This window comes from Myotis myotis, unplaced genomic scaffold, assembly GCF_014108235.1.
Source record: "Myotis myotis isolate mMyoMyo1 unplaced genomic scaffold, mMyoMyo1.p scaffold_m19_p_16, whole genome shotgun sequence".
Lineage (NCBI taxonomy): Eukaryota > Metazoa > Chordata > Mammalia > Chiroptera > Vespertilionidae > Myotis > Myotis myotis.
Genome location: NW_023416320.1, coordinates 723,171 through 746,053, shown reverse-complemented (window position 1 = coordinate 746,053; position 22,883 = coordinate 723,171). Strand labels below are relative to the sequence as shown.

Sequence of the window (22,883 nt, the reverse complement as noted above, 5' to 3'; positions counted from 1 at the left end):
TTGTTGCACTTTGACAGTTTCCCTTTGGGGTAGAAGAGCTGACTTAACGCTGACGCTGAGCTGGAAGCAGGAGGATGCAGAGAAGGTCTGGGAAACCGAGAGCACGGCATGGCCCTGATCCACCGCCTCGCGGGGTGTGGCCGCGAGGACCCTGCGGGCAGCCCTGCCACCCAGCTCTGCTCTTGGAATTGGGGTGGTGATTGCAGACGGGGTGGAAGGCGTGGGCAGCGAGAGCCACGTGCGCAGGTCCCGCGTCCTGCTGGTTCCGCTGGCGGACAGGCCATCGGGACCCACCTGGATCGGACGGAGCCAAAATCCTCTCCGGCAAACGCGCGTGTCCGTCACTCAAGTCCCAGCACCAGCTGCAGACTGTAACTGTGGCCGGCTCCAGACACGGGGTCCAGCCTGCATTTATGGCCACGGGCGTCACACAGGCTGTGGAACAGAGAGCTGAATGTTTCTTTTTAAATTTCAGTTTGTTGACTCACCTGAAGCTCTGCAAGGATTTCGAAGTTGACAATCACATCAAAGATTTTGCTGCAAAAGTCTCTCTGATCCCCAGCCCCCCACCGGGACCGCTGCACTTGGTAATGTCTCCTGTTTCTCTGCAGAGACGGTAACATGATGAAGAAGCCTCGGTGTTTTTCCTAAAACATTTCCTGAGTTTCCACGTTGGTTCTCAAGTTCCTGACACGCCTTTTATACACTAGCCCTAAAGGCCAAAACACTGAAAGTAGAAATTTATTTTCTAAAAGTTTAGCAATGACGCTCTGTTCTTGCGTCCGGTAGGCAGGCCTCGAGCTCCGCGGATTGGCCCCGATGAGTGGGTGTGGGGCTGGTCATCGGCCGCCTGGGGACTTAACCCGCCAGTTCCTTACTCCCTACGCAGAAATCGCGTAGCATTTACTTAAATTACAAATTTCCCACTTGTTTCTCTAGAATATCAGGCAATATATTTAACTAGGTAATGTTTTCTCCTGTCCGGTGTGGTTAATGAGATATATATATCATTAATGATATATATATATTTATTTAGTTAATGAACAACGATTTCCCAAACTGGGTTCCGTGGAACCCGCCCCCCCCCCCCCCCCAGCTGTTTTTGGCTGTTTCGTGACAGGAAGGTTTCAGGGTTCAGGAGGGTCTGGGACAGGCAGACCACATTCTGCCTTGGTTGAGTAACAGCTCAGACTGCACGTGACGCAACCTGTGTGACTCAGCGGTTTTTAGGCTGACGTAGCTGTGAGATGCTTCCTTTTAAAAAACAAAACCAAACCCAGAAAACCAGGCCCGTCAAGTGCGCGCTAGCAGCCGTAGGGGCTGCGCGTGCAAGTCGCTCTCCTGGTCCCTCGGCGACGCCACACACGTCTCGGTCCTTTACATTTTGGTTATTGCCAGTTGAGAATGTGTTGCATGTATCGTGAGTCACGTGATCAGGAACCTAGTGCGTCTTTGTAACACGGCCCCGAGCCCGGCCTCTGCTAGGGAGGAAGTCCTGCCGTCGAATCGGGGCGGAGCCAGACCCCTGCAGGGACCCGAGTGGGGACGTGCTTGGGCGGGCACTCTCATCAGGGGGCAGCTGGCATTTGTTTACTGTGCAGCGATGTTCTCGCTCTGTGAACTCGGCAAGGCCTCAGAGGACCTGCTGCCGCAGACTGAGCGCTTCTCCGTTCTCCCCCAGGACGTGGCTCATACTTAGGGCATCCCGTTCTGCTCATCTGTGGGCTCCAGGGCCGGGCGGGCACCCAGTGGGCACCCTGCAGGCACCCAGCATTCCCTGAGCGCCTCCCATGTCGTGTGGCTGATTCTGGAGACCCCGAGTGGAGGGGCCGTAGCTTCCTCTGGGCCCACGGTGTCCTTAAACATGACAGGCGTTCTGTGAATACGCAATTTAAAGCGTTATTCTAAAATATTTAGAAAAATTAAGTCTTTTAAAAAATTGTTTAAATGACACGTCTTTAAGGAACTTTGACCATTAAATACTAAGAGCAGATGTCCGCTGTAACTGCGAATGATGACGACTAGCTAAGGGTCATTTGAAGGCGATGGATGTAGGATCCGTGTTTGTTCTGCTAACGAATTCCAGAGTTTGAGGAAGTCTGGCCGAGAAAACCGTGAGGGCCAGTCCCTGTGGCCCCTGAGCGCCAGTCCTGTGTGTCCCAGACTGAGGTGCTGTGACCCACAGGGGGGCCGCACGAGTCTTCACAGTGTCCCCCGACCCCAGTGCTCTCTGAGCCCAAACTGTGGGTGTGGGTGCGTCCCGCCCCCGCCGGGCGGCTCTGCGTCAACACGGAACACGTCCCCGCAGATATTCAACCTGAAGCCGCTGCAGGTCGTGTTCCCCTCGCGCGCGGACCCCGAGAGCCCCGTCGTCGACCTGGACCTCCACCTGCCGCTGCTGTGCTTCCGGCCCGAGAAGGTGCTGCAGGTGCGCCCCCCACCTGGGCGCGTCCGCCCCTCGGCCTCACGGCATCAGAGCTGCTGTTGTATCGGAGGGGATTCGCGCGCCAGTGTCTCCCACAACATAAGACCCACGTGCTCCAAGTGCTAATTTCCTTTTTTTAGAGAGAGTGGAAGCGAGAGGGGAGGGGGGAGAAGAGAGAGAGAAACATCGATGTGAGAGAGACACATTGATTGGTTACCTCCTGCACTGGTCCTGACCGGGGCCGGGGTGGGGTCTGCAGCCCAGGCACGTGCCCTTGACCAGGAGTTGAACCCACAACCCTTTGGTGCTCAGACCGGCGCTCTAGCTATTGAGCACACTGGCCCGGGCTCAGAATGTTAAATTTTTTAAAAATACATTTTTGTTGATTTCAGAGAGGAAGGGAGAGGAAGAGAGAGATGGAAACATCAGTGATGAGAGAGAATCACTGACTGGCTGCCTCCTGCATGCCTCTATTGGGGACCGAGCCTGCAACCCAGGCCTGTGCCCTGATGGGGAATCAAACCGGTGACCTCTTGGGTCCTGGGTCAATGCTCAACCGCTGAGCCACACCCGGCCGGGTAAATGTTATTTTTTTTTTGTTTAAAAATTTTAGCATTCACTGCTGTGCACACTATTTACAAATTGCTACTTTTGGGGGAATCCCGGTGGCTTTTGTTTTGGCAAGTGGCGCAGGGAAAGCCGGGCAGAGGCGGCACCCGGGCCCTGGCTTTGCTGGGGGCTCACGGCGCCCGCGGCCGGTCTGTCCCCGCAGATCCTGGCGTGCCTGCTGACGGAGCAGCGGTTGGTCTTCTTCTCGGCGAGCTGGGCGCTGCTGACGCTGGTGGCCGAGTGCTTCCTGGCCTACCTGCACCCGCTGCGCTGGCAGCACACGCTCGTGCCCATCCTGTCGGGGCAGATGCTGGACTTCCTCATGGCGCCCACGGCCTTCCTCATGGGCTGCCACCTCAGCCACTTGGAAGAAGTCAGCAAGGTCAGGCACCGGCTGGGTCCCACCCTCCCCTTCTGGCGAGGCGCCCAGCTGGGGCGCCGGGCGGTGACCTGCAGATTCCGGCACATTCCGGGCTGCTGGCGTGGGGCCTCTGGTGTGTGGCTGTGTGTTTTGTCGCAGATAAGACCTTACAAGGAGGCCAGGCACATATTTTCAAAATCCCAGGTGTGTGCGGTCACCGCGCTGGGGCCCTGCCCAGGCCGGGTCCTTGGAGGCGCAGAGCAGGCGGGGCAGCCGGACAGACACGTCGGGCGTTGAATGTGGGTGATGCTCTCGCTGGAGTTCTGGAAGGTTCTCTCCAGGCTCCTCGAAGGAGCGCTGCAGTGTTTGACATGCACTGAGGCCTTGGCTCAGACACAGGCCTTTAGCTCGTCAACATCACTCAGGTGTTGACCCACTTTTGATCGAGATCACATAAGGCTCTGTGTCTACGTGAGGTTTTTAAAAAATATATTAAAAATATATTTTTATTGATTTTAGAGAGGAAGGGAGAGGGAGAGAAAGAGGCATAAATGATGAGAGAGAATCACGGATGGGCTGCCTCCTGCACGCCCCACACTGTGGATCGAGCCCACAAGCGGGGCATGTGCCCTGACGGGGAATCGAACCGTGACCTCCTGGTTCATAGGTCGACGACGCTCACCCACTGAGCCACCCGGCCGGGCTGAGTCGGGTAGTTTAATGATGAGGACATTTAACGAATGCCTCGGGGTGTGCACGTGCATTCGTGTGTTCTCACAGCCACATGCAGATTCTCACCTCGGCCTTGACGCCTGCCCACAGGAAGCGGACGGTTTGGTTCTGATCAACATCGATAGTGGGAGCGTCACCTGCTCGGGCAGCGACGTCCCCGACGTCCCCCTGCTGGCGGCGCAGACCTTCATTCAGAGGTAACCGTGGGAGCTGCGCGTGGGCAGACTTCTCACTGGCCCGTGTTGGGTACCTTTTCAGTCTGATATTATTGACAGACTAGAGGCCCGAAGCATGAAATCCGTGCAAGAGTAGCTCTCCCAGCCCCGGCTTCGTCCGGAAGGGTGTCCAGACGGTCACTCCGCTGTTCGGCCACTCGGTCGATTTGCATATTATGCTTTTATTATTATAGATATTTCATGTGTCTATAGTTGGAAATTATTTGTGAATTTTTAAAAATAAAAGTCATTTGTCTTTATTCTGATCTACCCTACGTATCAGTATGGCCTTGAGGGATCCGGGGATGGTCATGGCTCCCAGGAATCCTACCTCTCTTCTTGCCCAGGACCCTGTGCCCGTGACCTTTGCAGTTCCTTCTGTCCATCACCCTTCCATCCACCTGTCCATCATCCCTCCATCCACCTGTCGTCCATCCCTCCATCCACCTGTCCCTCCATCCACCTGTCCATCCATCCCTCCATCCACCTGTCGTCCATCCCTCCATCCACCTGTCCCTCCATCCACCTGTCCATCCATCCCTCCATCCACCTGTCGTCCATCCCTCCATCCACCTGTCCCTCCATCCACCTGTCCATCATCCCTCCATCCACCTGTCGTCCATCCCTCCATCCACCTGTCCCTCCATCCACCTGTCCATCCATCCCTCCATCCACCTGTCCATCCATCCCTCCATCCACCTGTCCATCAGCCCTCCATCCACCTGTCGTCCATCCCTCCATCCACCTGTCGTCCATCCCTCCATCCACCTGTCGTCCATCCCTCCATCCACCTGTCGTCCATCCCTCCATCCACCTGTCGTCCATCCCTCCATCCACCTGTCGTCCATCCCTCCATCCACCTGTCGTCCATCCCTCCATCCACCTGTCCCTCCATCCATCCATCTGTCCCTCCATCCATCCACCTGTCCATCCATCCACCTGTCCCTCCATCCCTCCATCCACCTGTCCATCCATCCCTCCATCCATCCACCTGTCCCTCCATCCACCTGTCCCTCCATCCCTCCATCCACCTGTCCATCCATCCCTCTGTCCACCTGTCCATCCATCCCTCCATCCACCTGTCCATCAGCCCTCCATCCACCTGTCGTCCATCCCTCCATCCACCTGTCGTCCATCCCTCCATCCACCTGCCCATCCATCCCTCCATCTACCTGTCCCTCCAGCCCTCCATCCACCTGTCCATCAGCCCTCCATCCACCTGTCCATCAGCCCTCCATCCAACTGTCCCTCCAGCCCTCCATCCACCTGTCCATCAGCCCTCCATCCACCTGTCCATCAGCCCTCCATCCAACTGTCGTCCATCCCTCCATCCACCTGTCCTTGGGGACTCAGGCTGAGTCCATGGCCATCCCCTCCGGGCCAGGGGGTGACTCGGGAGGTTTGGTGCCTCTGAGCGCGCCAGGCAGGCGTGGTGTGCAGTCAGGCCCTCGCTGGAGGCCTGGCTGTCCTGCGGGGGGGCAATGTGTGCTTTGCGGGGCAGAGCACGGGAACGGAATGACTCTTGGATCAACATGTGGTGCAGGAAGTCAGGCCTGTGAGTTCTGCACTGAGGGGCTGGCTGTGGGAGGGGACTAACTTGTGGGGAGTATGTGTATCGTGTCCCCCCGCCCGGTTATTGGGTGCCCTGAGCCCTGGCCTTCCGGAGCCTTCTCCCCGCCCAGTGGGAGCACAGGTGACCCGTCCCTGCCCTCCAGGGTCCAGAGCCTCCAGCTGCACCACGACCTGGACCTCGCCCAACGGGGCGCCAGCACCGACGTGAACGAGGGGCGAGCCCGCAGGTGGGCCTGGCAGCAGAGGCTCAACCGCCAGATCCAGCAGCTCACCCTGCAGCTGCTGGTCAACATCTTCAGGTACCGCCCCTCCCGGCAGGGGTGCGGGGCACCCTCCCCCAGGGGTTCAGAGCAGAGCCTGCCACGGGCTCACCACCTGGAACTCAGTTTGTTTTTTTAATACTTTAATTTTTTTTCTTCTTAAAATATATCTTTATTGATTCCAGAGAGGAAGGGAGAGGGAGAGGGAGAGAGAGAAACATCAATAACGAACGAGAGAGTATCACCAATCGGCTGCCTTTCACGCCCCGCACTGGGGCCCGAGCCTGCAACTTGGACGTGTGCCCTGACCGGAAATTGAACCCTGAGCTCCTGGTTCATAGGCCGATGCTCAACCCCTGAGCCCCGCCGGCCGGCTGGACTCGGTTTCTTTGTTTTTAATATATATATTTTATTGATTTTTTACGGCGAGGAAGCAAGAGGGACGGAGTCAGAAACACCGATCAGCCGCCTCCGACACACCTCCCACTGGGGATGTGCCCGCAACCCAGGTGCATGCCCCCGACCGGAATCGAACCTGGGACCCCCCAGTCCGCAGGCCGACGCTCTATCCACTGAGCCACACCTGTCAGGGCTGGACTCAGGTTCTTTTGTGTGAACCACGATTGATTTTGCATCGTCCTTTCTGTGAGGGGCGGGCCCAGGGCCGCCCTGGCTGCAGGAAAAGCTGTGCTAGAAGTAGTTTTACCCCAAACCGCGCGTTCCGGGTCCGGACCCCTCCCGGACGACCGTGCCGCCCGCTCCTCCTGACGTGCGCCCCGTGTCGTGTCAGGGAGGTGAAGAACCACCTGAACTACGAGCACCGTGTGTTTAACAGCGAGGAGTTTCTCAAAACCCGCGCCCCCGGGGACCAGCGCTTCTACAAGCAGGTGAGGGCCTCGGGTGGCGCCCCACGCACTTCCCGCGGGCAGCCTCCCGGGGTCTCCAGCCTCGGCTCTCACCCCATCCAGCGTGCCACCCCCGGATGCTTATTCCAGCCGGCGTGCTGCCAGCCAGGAGCGCGACGTAACACACGCCTGTTTTACGTGTCGAGTGTGATGGATTTTTAAATTGTTTTTAAAAATGTATTTTATTGCTTTCAGAGAGGAAAGGAGAGGGAGAGAGAGAAACATCAATGATGAGAGAGAATCATGGATCGACTGCCTCCTGCACGCCCCCCTCTGGGGATCAAGCCCACAACCCGGGCCTGTGCTCTGACTGGGAATCGAACCCTGACCTCCTGGTCCAAAGGTTGATGCTCAACCACTGAGCCCCACCAGCTGGGCCGACTTTTGACAAATGTGCCCACCTGGTAACCCCCTCCGCGGTCTGGATGGAGACCTTCCCGTCATCCCAGTCTCCCCTCGGCCCAGCCCCAGTCCCGCGGGCCGCGGGTCACTGTGGGTTTCACTGGGTGAGGTCACGCCTGTGCCCGGTGGTCCTTGCTTGTTCCCCAGCAGAATCCCAGGCTGGGCCCCGCCCTCCCTCTCTCCTGGGGATGAGCACCTGGCTGGCTCCGTTCTTGTCTGTTCGGAGAAGGAGCGTTTTGGGGTTTCTCTGGCGGCTCAGCCCCAGGCAGGTCTGCAGACCTCTTTCAGGGGAGGCTGACCCCCGCGTTCCCCCTCCTTGTGGGCGGCGCCATGGCTGTCCCGTCCCTCAGTGTCCTCACCTGGCGGCCCCGCCCGCCCTTCCTCCTCCTGCTGAACATGGGGTTTGCCAGCGCCCTCCTCTCTGAGCCCCAATCCTCCTGCATGTCCCGCCCTCCCCCCGCCTCCACCGGGGCAGCGGAGAGCAGGTCACCGTGGAAACAGCCCGGCTGTGGCTGTGGGAGGCTCACCGTTGCATGGGTTGTGGGAGCTCAGGGCAGGCGTCCAAACCAACAGGGGGCAGGCAGGGTGCTGCCTGAGGCCGGGAGGGGTGCGGGGGGAGCCTCGGTCCCCCTGGGATCGGTGCCGGGCCTTGGAGACGGGGCGCGCTGCTGTGGGGGCCCTGGCCTGGGCTTCTGCACTTCCTGGTGACTTTTCAGATGCACGGAGGGGCGCGTACTTTCCGTCGGTCGCTGGCGAGGGAGGCGCGGGGAGCGTGAGGCGGTTGTGATGAGCTAGGAGACGGGGAGCCCGGTGGCCGGGAGGGCGCGCGGAGGAGACGGCGTGCGGCGCCCGGTGGGTCACTGTGGTCTCCCTCAGGTCCTGGACACGTACATGTTTCACTCCTTCCTTAAAGCCCGGCTCAGCCGGAGGCGGGACGCCTTCGCGCAGATGGAGCTCAGCACGCAGCCCGAGGAGGACAGGTGTGCGCGGGCGGGCGGCTCTGGGCCCCGGGCCGCGCGTGGTCAGGTTAATGGCACAGACAAGCGATAGGTTCCTGCAGGCCCACACTCGGCACCTCGTGACGAGCTGCGTGGCAGGCTCCCTCCGAGTGCTTATTTGGGGTCCCTCTGAGCCCCCATGCTGGCCCTCCCCGTGTTTGCACCTCCGGGTCTGTGTCCCCTCCCATCTCCCTTGCTCTCCCCCCACATTTTCACGGTGCTTCTCCCGTGCGCCGTGGGCGCCCCGGGCTCTGGGAGCTGCGGCCTCTCCCACCCTTCACTGCCCTGCTCAGCCTCCCCCTCGAGTGCGAGGACGGGACACGGGCCACCACCCTGGGGGACCCGCAGAGCCTAGGCTGGCTCGTCAGTCATTTTTTGTTAATCCTCACCCACGGATATTTTCCCATTGGCTTTTAGAGAGAGCGGAAGGGAGGGGGAGACAGAGAAACACCGGTGTGAGAGAGACATGGATTGGTTGGTTCCTGCTTGCTCCCCATCAGGGCCGGGAACCTGCAACCAGGGGATGTGCCCTTGGCTGGAATCAAACCCGGGACCCTTCAGTCTGTAGGCTGACGCTCTACCCACTGGGCAACACCGGCCTGGGCAGTCGTTTTTGTGTCTATAAAACGTTGCTTCTTTCAGAATGAATGGGATGCTTCTGAGCCCAAGGAGACCAGCCATCGAGAAAACGGCCTCTCACAAACCTTCGCCCGGGCGCGCGGCCCGCCGGCGCATGGTGGTCAGCATGCCCAACCTGCAGGACATCGCGGGCCCCGAGCTGCCGCCCAGGAACGCGTCGCTGAGGAAGGTGGAGGCCGAGGGCTGCAGCTGCAGCAGCGCAGGTGACCCGTCAGGTGTTCGTTCTGCAGGCTGTGTTCATGATACTTTTTTTATTTTTAAATTTTTAATTGATTTCAAGGAGAAAGGGATAGATAGAGAGAGAGAATCATCCATGATGAGAGACAATCACTGACCGGCTGCCTCCTGCATGCCCCACACTGGGGATCAAGCCTGCAACACGGGCCTGTGCCCTGATCGGGAATCGAGCCCTGGCCTCCTGGTTCCTGGGCCGACACTCAGCTGCGGAGCCGCCTGCCGGGCCCCACGGGTCTTGCTCCGCGTCGCAGGAGGTGGATGTGTCCGGGGCCACGTGGGGGGACGGGACCGGGGGCTTGTCTGCGGGTCCCACTGACCCTCTGCTTCTCCCCTTCGCTCCAGCTCCGGACGTGAGCCCCAAGCCCACGTACACGTTCAAGATCCCCGAGGTGCACTTCCCCCGGGTGCGCCAGTGCGTGCAGACCTACTACGCGGACTGCGTGGCCCAGCTGAGCAAGGCCATGAGCTGCGTGGCCCCCGACAACTCGGTGCTGCTGGCGCGGTACCTGTACCTGCGGGGCCTGGTGCGCCTGGCGCAGGGCCAGCTGCTGGACGCGCTGCTGGACTTCCAGAGCCTCTACAAGACCGACCTCAGCGTCTTCCCCGCCGAGCTGGTGCGCAGCGCCGTGCAGGCCCTGCCGGGCCCCGAGCGCGCCCAGGCCGAGCGCACGCCCGAGCTGCGCCGGCTCATCAGCCAGGTCCTGGACAAGCCGGGCGAGGCCCCCAAGGCCGACGACCGCGTGAAGCACTTCGAGCTGCCGAGCCAGCACCTGCCGCTGGGCGACTTCGTGCAGCGGGTGCAGGAGTCGGGCATCGTGAAGGACGCCGGCCTCATCGGGCGCCTTTTCGAGGCCCTGACTGTCGGTGAGAGGCTCTCGCGGGACGGGGAGACCTGCGGCTGCGGCGAGAGGGCGCCTGCAGGGAGGGAGGGAGGGAGGGAGGGAGGGAGGAGGCAGTGCCTCCACAGCCAGGGGCCGCCACACACACGCACGCACACGCACGCACGCACACGCGCACACGCATGCACACACGCACACACACATGCGCGCCACACACGCACACACGCACACACACGCGCGCCACGCACGCGCACACGCACGCGCACACACATGCGCGCCACACGCACACACGCGCACGCGTGCGCACACACGCACACCACACACACACACACACACACGGGCACACACACACACACGCTGTCTTCCTCCGGGCGCAGCCGGCCCGGCTCTCCCTGGCCACTCGCGGGCTGCGCTCTGGAGATGCCAAGAGGAAATGGCAGCCGTGGCCCACGCAGGCGGGGACAGGTGTCACTGGGGTCTGGGGGCGGGTGGACGCCGCCCAGGAGATGCCCATGGACAGGGCAGTAGCGAGGCCTGGAGTATGGGGATCGAGCCCACAACACGGCAAGTGTGGGTGTGGGGCCAGGATGACGCTGGTCGGGGAGCTGCTGGGGATGTTCTCTTGGGCTGTGAGGACGGGGAGGAGTGTCCCGCCTGGGGTGTGTTCCCACAGCCAGGCGTCGTGCACCCCCAGCCACTGAGCCACACAGCCCCGTTGTCGCTGTGGCTGCTCTCAGGTCAGTCAGTGAGTGGCCGGACTGGGACATGGGAGCCAAGTAGTTGGCACCAACGGACGTTTGGGCCTCATCCAAGGATATTTTCCACTGATTTTTAGAGAGTGTTAGAGGGAAAGACAGAAATATCGATGTGAGACAAACACAGTGATTGGCTGCCTCCTGCACACGCCCCAACCAGGGCCCGGGCCAGGAAGGAGTCTGGTACGTGCCTTTGACCGGAATCAAACCCAGGACCCTTTGGTCGGCAGGCCCATGCTCTACCTACTGAGCCACACTGGCCAGGGCTGAGTATCGCCGTCTTGGACTGAACTGGTGTGTGTAAGAATACATCCAAGATTTTATTAAAGAAATCCATGTGCCCTGGCTGGTTTGGCTCAGAGCGTGGGCCTGGGGACTGAAGGATCCCGGTCAGTTCTGGTTAAAGGCACACGCCCAGGTTGCGGGCTTACTCCCCAGTAGGTGTCATGCAGGAGGCAGCCAATCAATGATTCTCGCTCATCATTGATGTTTCTAGCTCTGTCTCCCTCTCTTTTCCTCTCTGAAATCAATAAAAATATATTTTTTAAAAAAATGCATGTGCCCCAGCCTTGCTCTGCAGACCCGTGAGTGCGGGTGAGCGCCCCCTGGTGGACAGTCTCCCAAACAGTCCGGCGCCTGCACCTTCCTAATTCTGACAGCCCCCGCAATTCTCCCCCCCCCCACCTCCCGGCCCCAGGACATGGCTTCCCTTTCCCTGGCCACCCCGACGACAGCTTCTGTGCCGCCTGTCGGACCAAACTCGGCTGCGGCCGCGACATCAATTTCCCGGGGAACCACCCCCGACACTGTCAGGAGCCGGAGCGGACGTGCCGCAGGCCACCTGGGAACCACAGGCCTCGGTTCCCCTCCAGAGCAGGGCCCGCGGGAGGGCAGACCCGGAACGCAGAGCAGTGGGCCTGCCCGGCCGGCCCGGCGGCACCCTTACTGCCGGGAAGGGCCCTGCCGGCCGTGCCTCCGTTTCCCCGTTTGTGCTCCCCCTGCAGCGGTGGGAGGGTCCCACGGGCCTGTGCGGTGTGGGGCCAGGATGGCGGCTGGTCGGGGGCTGCTAGGAGATGTTCTCTCGGGCTGTGAGGACGGGTAGTTTCCCTGTGCAGCGTGTGCAGGGCCACGTGACCGCATGCTGGTGCCTGGGACGTGGGTGTGGAGGGGACCAGGGCCCGGACTGGAGGAATTTGGGGCCTGGTGTGGCCGAGGAGCCCTGAAGTGTTTGACGAAGCGGAGCCCCTACTGGCATCTTAGAAAAGCCATGTGGGCGAGTGGGCAGCTGGGAGCCGGGGCAGGGCCACGGAGGAGCTGCTTGCTGCGCGGACGCGGGGGGCAGGGGGGGTGGCTGCTGCGCGACAGGGCAGGCCGGGGACAGACGGGTGGGGCCCAGGGCGGAGGCAGAACAGAGCCACGGAGGGAGGTGGAAAGGCCGGACTCCTCGCGGTTGTGCTGGGTGCGCGGGGGAGGGGCAGGCCTACCCCACCTCCACTGACCCTCCCACAGCTGCCTGCAGTCACACTGCCGGACAGTGTGAAGCTGGGCATGCACACTGGACGTTATTTTTTAAAATATTTCTTTAAAATATATATATATTTTTATTGATTTCAGAGAGGAAGGGGGAGGGAGAAAGAGGCATCCATGATGAGAGAGCATCATTGATCAGCTGCCTCCTGCTCCACCCCCCACTGGCATGTGCCCTGACCAGGAATCGAACCCTGACTTCCTGGTTCATAGGTCGACGCTCAATCACTGAGCCACGCCGGCGGGGCTGTACTGGACATTTGTAAAGGTTACCGCATCCATTACGATCATCTTGGTTACAAATAATAGCAGTAACTTATTTGCTCACATGACCCAGAAGTACTGAAGTGCCTGGCTTCAGGCACGGCTTGATCAGGGGCGTGGGAGGGTCACCAGGGTGTGGACTCTTCAGTGCTAGCGTCACCCGAGGACTAGCTCCCGCGTGGCCCCGAGGCGGCTGCCACCAGTCCCTGTGGCCACACGGATCTCTGCCGCCGTCGAGTGCTCTTGTCCAGTGATCCCCGCCCCTGGTCAGCGGCTGGGAGGGCGAACGGGCGGGTCTAGCTCCAGTGCCCACCCCGGCACCGGGTGGGGGTGGGGGCTGCAGCGGAAGGGAGGGGGACTCGCTCCCAGCGTTTCCCATCCAGGTGCGAGTCCTGGCGCCCCTCTGCCCGGGTCGGGGAATGCAGAGCAGGGGTGCCCGGTCGGGCTGACTCAGCTCTCTTCCGTGTCCCGCTCAGGGCAGCAGAAACTGATCGACCCGGAGACGTTCAGAGACTTCTACACCTGCTGGAAGGAGACGGAGGCCCAGGCGCAGGAGGTCCGCCTGCCCGCGGCGGTGACGGAGCACCTGGACAAGAACGAGTGCGTGTACAAGCTGTCCGGCTCCGTGAAGACGAGCTGCGGCGTGGGCAAGATCGCCATGACCCAGAAGCGGCTGTTCCTGCTGACGGAGGGCAGGCCCGGCTACGCGGAGATCGCCACCTTCCGGAACATCGAGGTGGGCGGCGCCTCCCGCGGGCCGTGTCCGGGTTGGTTCGGCTCGAGGACAGCGCCCACGGCTCTGTGGTGGCGGCTGGACCACGGGCCCCTCGTGCTTCCCTTTAGTGTCCCCCCGGCTTTGCCCGCCTCCCCCCGAGAGTCAGGGCAAGAGGAGCCCCTGAATGTCAGTGCTGTGCACGAGGCCGAGGGGTGAGCCCCGACACCCCCAGGGGGACACTGAGCCTGGGACGTGCGCCGGCTGGGTTTCTCCACGTCTGAGCCGCTCCCTCCTCCCTCCTGGGACCAGGGTCATTTCAGGGCCTCTCTGTCCTGCGGGGACCCCCCTCCCACAGCCCCCGTCAGCCCAGCTCTGGGCCAGGCCCCCAGGCTCTGAGGTCTCTGGGTGCGCACCCCCCTCCCCCATGCTGCTGTGAGTCAGGGCTGTAGCCCAGTGCCCTGGCAGGTCCCTCAGCGAGGGTGGACGGGGACAGCATGGTCTTTATTTTTATTATTATTTAAAAAAAATTTTTATTTCAGAGAGGAAGGGAGAGGGAGAGAGAGAGAAACATCAATGATGAGAGAGAACCATGGATCGGCTGCCTCCTGCACGCCCCCTACTGGGCTGGGGACCGAGCCCACAGCCCGGGCCTGTGCCCTGACCGGGATTTGAACCGTGACCTCCTGGTTCATAGGTTGATGCTCAACGGCTGAGCCACACCGGCCGGGGGACAGCATGGCTTTTCATTTTGTGCGTGTGTGTTGTTTTGTTTTTTTAATTGCTTTTTTTAGGGAGAGGAAGGGAGAGAGAGAAACGTCAATGTGAGAGAGACACATAGGTCCGCTGCCTCCTGCACCCCCGTTGGGGGTCAAACCCCTAAGCTAGGTATGTACCCCGAGAGGGAATCCAACCTCTGACCTTCTCGGGCAGGAGGTGATGCTCCAACCAGACGAGCACCCCCCGCACAGGCTGGGCACAGCGTGGTCTCTGGCCCGACGCCCCTCATCGCCGCCCGCCCCCCACTCACCACCTGACCCCCGGCTCCCGCCCCCGCCCCTCACCGCCCGCCCCCCACTCACCACCTGACCCCCGGCTCCCGCCCCCGCCCCTCACCGCCCGCCCCCCACTCACCACCTGACCCCCGGCTCCCGCCCCCGCCCCTCACTGCCCGCCCCCCACTCACCACCTGACCCCCGGCTCCCGCCCCCGCCCCCGCAGGAGGTCAGGAGCACCACGGTGGCCTTCCTGCTGCTCCGAATCCCCACGCTGAAGATCAGGTCGGCCACCAGGAAGGACGTCTTTGAGGCGAACCTGAAGGCGGAGTGCGACCTGTGGCACCTGATGGTGAAGGAGATGTGGGCGGGGAAGGCGCTGGCGGACGACCACAAGGTCAGGCACGGCGGTGGCCCAGGCCGCGGGCGGTCGCATGTCCCCGGGAGGACCCTGGGCCTCAGACTCAGCAGCCGAGTCAGGGGACGAGGTCTGGCCAGGATGCAGCGAAGAGGCCGCGGTCTGTCAGAGGCCTGTGGGCGGACCCTCCCTGTCCCATCAACGTCCGGTGACGCCCGGGGAGTAGGATGGGGGCTGGCCTGGCAGGGCTGGCGGGTGCCGGGGCGCGTGCCTGTCTCCCACCCACAGGTGGGGGTTTGGGCGGTGCCCCGACGCCTTCCCGTGTCAGCCTCATGCGCCGGCGTTTCTGCATTTACTTCGGGCCACGTCGGTGGCTTTGTTACATCATGTCCCAGAGACCAGGGACAGCGGCTGAGATGGAGGACGGGGGGGGGGGGGGGGGGGGGGGGGCAGATGAGACGGGAAAACCGTCACAAAATGGCCAGAGCCTGAGCAGGGACTCCCACGGGGAGAGCGCGGGCGGCTGCCCAGCACCCGAGGCGGCGGCAGCTCCCACCGCGGTGCAGGCGGTGCAGGCGCATTGGTTGGGACTGTCTTGGGGGGGTGTTGTTGGGGAGGGGTGTCCCCATCATGGGAGGGGCTCCGGCCACGGTGTGGAGTGAGCGTCTCCATTCGGGGTGCGACGGGGGATGGCGATCATGTAGCCCACAGACTGAGCTCCCCTCCGGCCGGGGCAGCGGTCGGTGTGGCCTGACTGGGGGGGACGGAGCGTGAGGACAGCCCAGAGGCCAGCTCCCCGTGGGCGCCGAGCGGGCCTGAGCGCCGTGTCCCCGCAGGACCCGCAGTACGTGCAGCAGGCGCTGACGCACGCCCTGCTGATGGACGCCGTGGTGGGCGCGCTGCAGACGCCCGGGGCCATCTACGCCGCCTCCAAGCTGTCCTACTTCGACAAGATGCGGAACGAAAGTAAGGGCGCCTCTGGGCCTCGATCTGGGGCGTCTGGCGCTTCAATCCCAGTCACAGGCTTGGATGCCTTTGTTTATTTTATTTAAAAAAATATTTTTATTGCTTTCGGAGAGGAAGGGAGAGGGAGAGAGAAACATCCATGATGAGAAAATCACCGATCGGCTGCCTCCTGCACGCCCCGCACTGGGGATGGAGCCCACAACCGGGCCTGTGCCCTGACGGGGAATCGAACCCTGACCTCCTGGCTCCTAGGTCGACGCTCAGCCCCTGAGCCCCGGCTCTGCCTTCGAATGATGTCGCTGTCACTGTCCTGACCCTTCCCTCTCCTCCTGACGGACCCGGGGGCACGTTGCTTGGGGGCCGTGGCCATGGACGTGGCCGTGTCTGCTTTCCAAGAGCTCCACCCGCGAATGGCCAGGCTCACCGAGCGGCCTCTGAGGCCACGTGCCCGCGTGTGTTTCAGTGCCCGCGGCTGTTCCCAAGACGACGGCGGAGACACTGAAGCACAAGATCAACCCTTCGGCTGGGGAGACCTTCCCGCAAGCCGTGGACGTGCTGCTGTACACGCCGGGTTAGCGGGCGGGCGGCCGCGCGGGTGAACGGGGACGGCGTCCTGCTCTTCGCGGTGAAAACCACGGCAGCTGCTCTGTGATGCTCTGTGGCCGTCACCACGCGGAGGCCGGCGCGAGGAGCCCGAGGGCGGGGGCAGGGCAGGCGCTCCCATAGGCGTCGCTCAGAGGCCCACAGAGGTGACAGCGCGGCACTCGGGGCCTCTCCCAGTGAACCTGGTCCTGTTGTCATGGTTACAAAGTGGCGGGAGTCCCCTTGGGCGGGCACCCGGACCAACTCAGGCCCGTCTCCCCTCTCCCGCTGTCCCTGGTGCCCACAGCCCTGCTCCTCCATCCCCTCAGCCCCAAACCCACTGTCCGGGACTTCAGTGACCCTCCAGGCCCCGCTGGGCAGAGCCCTTGCGGCCCCGAGGGGGCACGGGGTCACCTGGCGCCTCGCAGGAGCCCATGGCATGGCCCGCGCTGCTGCAGAGAAGGGTTTCCATGACCCCTCTTGGTCGCTTTTCCCTTTAGGGCACCTGGACCCGGCGGAGAGGGCGGGGGACGCGCACCCCAAGCTGTGGTGCGCCCTGCAGGCGGGCAGAGTGATGGTGTTCGACGCGTCGTCCTGGAGCCTCCACCAGCACTGCGTCCGTGTGGGCGCCTCCGCGCTGGTGCGTCTCCTCGTGGGGAGGGAAGGGGCGGCCAGGCCCCCGGGACAGGACCCTCCGCGCCCTCCGCTCTGGCATCGGCAACCTTCTCATTTAAATGAGCTGATAACGGCTTAGCCGCCCTCGCTCCGAACCTGCCTGGACCTCCGGCGCCTCGGCTCGGCCCAAGTCCTCTGCTCGCCTCACGCCGCACGCGGGGTTGTCTTAAAAAACATGTTTATTGACTTCGGAGAGGAAGGGAGAGGGAGAGAGAGAAGAACATCCATGATGAGAGAGAATCATGGATCAGCTGCCTCCTGCTCACCCCACTTGGGATCGAGCCCACAACCCGGGCCTGTGCCCTGACCGTGACCTCCTGGTTCATGGGTCAGTGCTCAACCACGGAGCCACGCTGGCGGGCCCATTGCTGTGCCTTTCCTGGGTGGTCTCCGTGTTGAGCCCGTCCGTCCCCAGGTGTGAGCGGAGAGCTGCCGGGTGTCCCCAGGCGCGGGAAGGCGTGCCCTGATCGTGGAGATGGCGCGCTAGGTCAGCTGCGCTCAGACCGCCTCCGTGATGTTGGCCGTGGGCTCGTGTTGACGAATCAACAGTTCACATAAAATGCGACATGTCGGTGGGTCGAAGCTCCAGCAACCTGCCGCGCCCCAGGAGCGCTGGCTCAGCTCGCGGGTTCCCTTCCCCCACAGAACTGCATGGCGATGGTGGCGCAGGGCCAGGTGTGGGTCGGCTCTGAGGACTCCGTCATCTACATCATCAGCGTCCACAGCATGTCCTGCCACAAGCAGCTCACCGAGCACCGCGCCAGCGTCACCGGCTTCGTGGTGCAGGACGGGCCAGACGCGCCCAGGTACCCTGGCTCCCCAGAGGCGTCAGCAAATGCCCTCTTGGCACGTTCTGAGAACAGCACCCTAGTGAGGGAGGAGGTGCAATGGCGCCCTCTTGTGGACACTCTGTGTGTGAGCGGTCACCTGCAGGGGCCCGGCCTGGCCAGTGACCAGGGCCTGGAATCAGACGTCAGGGGCAGAGCAGCGCCTCTCCTGTGGGAACAACCCCAGGCTTCCCGCTGGCTGCCTCCGGCCACCCTCCCCCTGGCTCCCTGACTTGGTGTCAGAGCCGCTCCCTGTCCTCAGGGAGGCCCGTTCAGGGGGAGCCTGGGCGCGAGGCTCCCGGCCCTGCTGCGGTTCAGCTCGTCAGCCGCCTTGTCCTGCTGATCGGCCGCATCGTCGCCAAGGCCTGTCCTCACCACCTTAGCGTCTGCCTGTCATTCTACCCGGGTGGCGGGCTTTCATGGCAACTTCGTTCGTTTCTGGATGAAAGCGTGCAGCGCGTGTTTCAGAGACGAGATGCGCTTCTGCCTCCAGCCAGGTGTACTCGTGCGGCGTGGACGGGGCGGTCCTGGCGTGGGACGTGAGCACGCTGCAGGTGACCCGCAGGCTCCAGCTGCCCGGCAGTGGCCTCTCGTCCATCCAGCTGCACGCCGACCGCCTGTGGTGCTGTGAGTTCCAGCTGTCACGTTAAAAGTCCAGTCTTCCTGCCCCTCTCTGCGCCTCCCCTGGGCGGGCCAGCTCCACAGCCTCCCCCCTCCTCACCTCTGCCCGCTGGTGGCACGGGCACAGCGCACGCGCTCCCAGGAGTCGCCTGCGAGCAGCCGAGGGTGTGCGTGTGCCCCTCCCCCCCACACAGAGCGGGCGGAGGTCTGCGGGCTGAGCCAGCCTGTGCCAGGGTGGGACGGAGCTTTGCGTTGTGCCTGTGGCGTGTTCTGCATTCCCGAGGCCCTCGGAAGCTGGCTACACGTGAGGCTCCCGCATGTGCCGGTCACGGAAGAGCTTCCGTGTGGTGAAGGGCACAGGGCATCCAGTGTGCTGTGCTTTGGCCAAAGCATTCGCCACCCAGCCCGTCAGTCCAGATACAGAGAGCACTGCCCCCCCCCGCCCCCCCCCCCCCACGCTGCCCGCAGCCCCTCCGCTGTGTGACGGAGGCCCCGCGGGGCTCTGCCCGCCCTCACCCGCCCCTCCTGCAGGCACCGGGAACAGCATCATGGCCGTGAACAGCTGTGTCCGGCAGGAGCTGAGGATCGACGAGACCTTCCAGGAGAAGAGCACCACCTTCGTGGCCTTCCAGCTCCTCCCCGAGGTACCCGCCCGCCCGCCCGCGCCCGCCGCCCGCCGCCAGCACCCGCCGCCAGCACCCGCATGGTCCTCTCTGTCTCAGCAGGAGCAGCTGTGGGCCGCGTGCGCGGGGTACGACGACATCTACGTCTGGGACCTGGGGGACCTGGCCCGGCCGCCCGGGAGGGTCCACCTGCCCGACTGCGCCCAGGTCACCTGCATGATCCGGGTGAAGCGGCAGGTGAGGGCGCCCGGCGGGGGGGCGTGGGGGAGCCCTCCGGCCCCTGCAGCCCGTGGTGCTGACGCCCGTGTCCGGCAGGTGTGGGTGGGCGGCACGGGGCTGTCGCCGGGGAAGCCCCGGGGGAAGATCTACGTGGTGGACGCCGAGAGGAAGACGGTGGAGAAGGAGCTGGTGGCGCACGCGGACACCGTGAGGGCGCTGTGCTCGGCCGAGGACAGATACGTGCTGAGCGGCTCCGGCCCGGAGGAGGGGAAGATCGCCATCTGGACCGTGGAGTGAAGGGGGCACCGCGCCTCCTGCCCGCTCCCCGCGCTCCCGGGAGCCTGTCGGGCCGGGAGCACCCGCTGCAGGCGCCCGCCCCCCCAGGACCGGCGCTTCTCCCGGACGTTCCCGATGAAACTACGGCCCGTCCTGTGCTCCCAGGCCGGCAGCAGGCTCAACCCTGCGAGAACCTCTGCCCAGATACTGCCCCGGGCGCGGTCTGGAAGGTTCCAGAGCCCACGCCGGCACCGGAGCCAGGCACAGCTGAGCGGGCTGCGCGCCTCTGTGGGCCCCATTTACACCCTCGCGCCCAAGCTCCGCGCATGTGGCTCCTGCCTCCAGCCCAGCTGCCCCCGCAGCAGGAGGCCGCCAGGGAGGGACACGCGGGACAGGCTGCGGACGGTCGGGCCCTGAAGGCCAGCCCTGGGCCTGTTCTTTCTAGTGAACGCGGAGTCTCTGTCATGAAGAGACCCAGGGAGACGGCCCCCCACCGCAGACTCGGGCCCAGCCCCCGCAGGCCGCGCTCCAGGAGGCGCGGTGTCTCTAAGGGCAGGTGACTCCGCTGTCACCAGTGTTTGCCAAGAAGCCTTGTGCACATGTCCCCGTGCTGCTGCCTCTCGTTTCCCACAGCCCATGAGGGACGTGCGGTGTGGTCGCCGGGCAGCGTGTGGAGTTCGGGGGCTCGAAGCCCCGCAGCCCTCGCTGCCTGAGGTCGGGAGGTGCGAGTCGGACCCCAGGCCAGGGCTCCGGGATGGACGCCCCGCCTGGGCCTCTGGCTGGTGCCTGGGGCCCCTGCATTTAGGAAGGTCCGGAGTAGGGGCGGCACTTGGGGGTCTCCTGGGAGGTTCCCCCGGAGTCTGCTCACCAGGGGCACATGCTCCCAGCACCTAGGGCGTTCGGCCAGCAGTGGTGTGTGTGTGTGTGATTCTGCTTTTATAAACACGTGACACGTTCCCTTAAAAGTCTGAGGCCTCACCTCCCAGGCAGCGAACTGTCCACTGAGCTCCGACGTCCACTCTCCTTTCCCTCCGAGACCCGCAGCAGAGACCCTGGCAAGTGACGGGGCCACAGGATCAGCTCGAGAGTCACCCGAGCCCGTCATGTGACTGTCACGCAGGCTCTCCATTCCCTTCCCTCTTGGCGACACTTTCCAAGATCCTATTTGCCAGTCATTGCATTGAAAACAGCTGCCCGGCCGGCGTGGCCCAGCGGTTGAGCATCGACCTATGAACCAGGAGGTCACGGTTCAGTTCCAGTCGGGGCACATGCCCGGGATGTGGGCTCCATCCCAGTGGGGTGGGGGGGGTGCAGGAGGCAGCCCATCAGCGATTCTCTCTTCATTGAGGTCTGTCTCTCCCTCTCCCTCCCTCTCCCATCAATGAAGACACATTTAAAGAACACGTGCCGGCGACCCAGAGGCTTTCGGCCAATGGTCGTTCACAGAAGAGAAGGCCGGGCCGTGGGCTGCCGCAGTGGGCTCCACCCCGGGCCACGCGTCAGGGGGTGGAAAGGGCGCGTCCTGCCTCAGGTCCTCTGGGCTTGGAGAGCCGTGATGACCGGCCCGTCTCAGGAGCCCCCAGGGAGCCGGATCCACACGGGCAGGACCCCCTGCCTGCGCAGGGCCAGGATGGTACAATGGGTGCGCCCAGTGCTGATGGACACGGTGACGCCGGATCGCTGCTCACCGGGAGCTGTGCCAGGAGCCGGGCCGGGCAGTGCGCCGCTGCCTCCGCGCCCTCCACACGCCTCTCCGGCCCCTGCAGCCCTCCCAGCGCAGATCGCGCCGCCTCTGTCCCATCCGTCTGCCCTCCAGCTGCCAGAAGTCCTGTTGGTGGTCCCTACTCTGGCCTTTCATTGTGTGAGTGTGTGTGCAAGTGTGTGCGCGCGCGCGTGTGTGTGTGTGAGTGTGTGTGTTTTGATCGTTTTTAAGGGCCCGAAAGAGACTCTATGTCCGTGCCTCTCTCTGCACCTCTCAGAGCTCAGTGTCCTGGTGTAAGAATTAATCTCCTCCCCAGTGTGGGAGGTGATGGCGTAAAATCCTCCCACCCGCGGCCTGACTGGTGTGCTCAGTGGTTAGAGCACCGCCCCAAGCACCAAGGATCGCAGGGCCGATTCCCAGTCAAGGGCATGTACCTGGGTTGTAGGTTCGATCCCTGGCTCGTCAGGGTGGGTTCAGGAGGCAACCAATGGATGTCTCTCTCCCCCGCCTCCCTCCCTCCCTCGCTCTCCCTCTGAAAAGCAATGGAAGGCCCTCCTGTGAGGATGAGCAGAAACCTGGGCGAAGACCCGCGCACGTGGCTGAGACCTAACTTCCGATTCGCCGATCCGCTGCTCGCGCCCTCCGGCGCCGTGGGCCTCCGGGGACTTCCCGCTCTCCCCCGGGACACCTGCAGGGCGCGGAATGTTCATGATACACAGACACACAGACAGACAGACAAATATAAACAAGATTTTTTTCTAATAAAAAACCAAAAATCTCCGAACAGAGGGCCTCTGCTCCCTCACCAGGAGGTCACCTGCTTGTGCGGAGGAGGGAGACCAGCGCCCGGGTGCGGGGGCTTCGGGGTGTTGAGAAGCCCATTCCGTCCTCAGCCTCTAGGGGCGGCCGGGGCCAAAGGGCGTGCATGGGGCCGAGTGGACAGCAGGGGGCGCTGCGAGCCAGTGCAAGCCCAGGAGCCCCTGGTTCCCGTCCCCAGCAGGGAGCACCCCACCCCCTGCGGTCCCCACCAGAGGGTGCACAGGGCCCAGGCAGGCCCCAGGCGTGGGGTGTTCTGGCCACTGTCTCCGGACGTCCAGGCTGGACCTCACGTTGCCCCCAATCCTGCGGCTTCCCGCCTCCACCCACCCCCACCTGGCGGCTCCCTCAGCGCCCCCTCCCACCAGTCAGAGGAGCATTTTAACAAACAGAACTGTCTGGGGTCCAAGTCTCGCCCGCGGTGACCTGGGGCGAGTCCCAGCCCCTCTTCTCCGCTGCCACCTGGGCTGCTCCGGGTGCAGCTGGGGAGGCCGGCTGTTTCCAAGCCCCCCTGCCACACACGCTCGCTCTCCAGGCGGCCAGGGCCCCCCACCCCTGGGGCCCGAGAGGGCGTGGGTTCCCAGCTCAGCCATGCTGGTGGGTAGGTCTCCCCAGCCGCTCAGCCTGAGCGCCCAGAACCAGGGGACCCCAACTCCGGCTGACGGCAGCCCTGGAGGGGCGGGGCTCCGACACTGGGAGGCCTTTGGGGAAACAGCCCTCCCCCAGGAGGAAGTGACAGGCACGTGGTGGCAGGTTATTCAGGTTCAACCC

General features: G+C 63.2%; 1 protein-coding gene across 3 annotated transcripts in view; it reads left to right on the top strand.

Annotated features, from left to right (window-relative positions):
• Nucleotides 1-22,097, top strand: part of DENND3 (DENN domain containing 3) — a 31,039-nt gene extending 8,942 nt beyond the window's left edge. The window contains exons 5-23 of one of the 3 annotated variants that reach the window (XM_036337578.1): nt 476-587; nt 2,309-2,428; nt 3,198-3,416; nt 4,218-4,324; nt 6,058-6,213; nt 6,965-7,061; nt 8,358-8,461; nt 9,122-9,321; nt 9,698-10,219; nt 13,217-13,476; nt 14,674-14,844; nt 15,642-15,771; nt 16,235-16,342; nt 16,854-16,993; nt 17,674-17,834; nt 18,349-18,482; nt 19,008-19,120; nt 19,199-19,336; nt 19,415-22,097. In XM_036337578.1, coding sequence (XP_036193471.1) covers nt 476-587; nt 2,309-2,428; nt 3,198-3,416; nt 4,218-4,324; nt 6,058-6,213; nt 6,965-7,061; nt 8,358-8,461; nt 9,122-9,321; nt 9,698-10,219; nt 13,217-13,476; nt 14,674-14,844; nt 15,642-15,771; nt 16,235-16,342; nt 16,854-16,993; nt 17,674-17,834; nt 18,349-18,482; nt 19,008-19,120; nt 19,199-19,336; nt 19,415-19,615 — 3,193 coding nt within the window. In that variant the 3' untranslated portion in view covers nt 19,616-22,097. Of the gene's footprint in view, nt 1-475; nt 588-2,308; nt 2,429-3,197; nt 3,417-4,175; nt 4,325-6,057; nt 6,214-6,964; nt 7,062-8,357; nt 8,462-9,121; nt 9,322-9,697; nt 10,220-13,216; nt 13,477-14,673; nt 14,845-15,641; nt 15,772-16,234; nt 16,343-16,853; nt 16,994-17,673; nt 17,835-18,348; nt 18,483-19,007; nt 19,121-19,198; nt 19,337-19,414 lie in introns of all 3 variants that reach the window. The other 2 variants (XM_036337577.1, XM_036337576.1) reach the window with 2 other exon arrangements.
• The last annotated feature ends 786 nt before the right edge of the window (nt 22,098-22,883 follow it).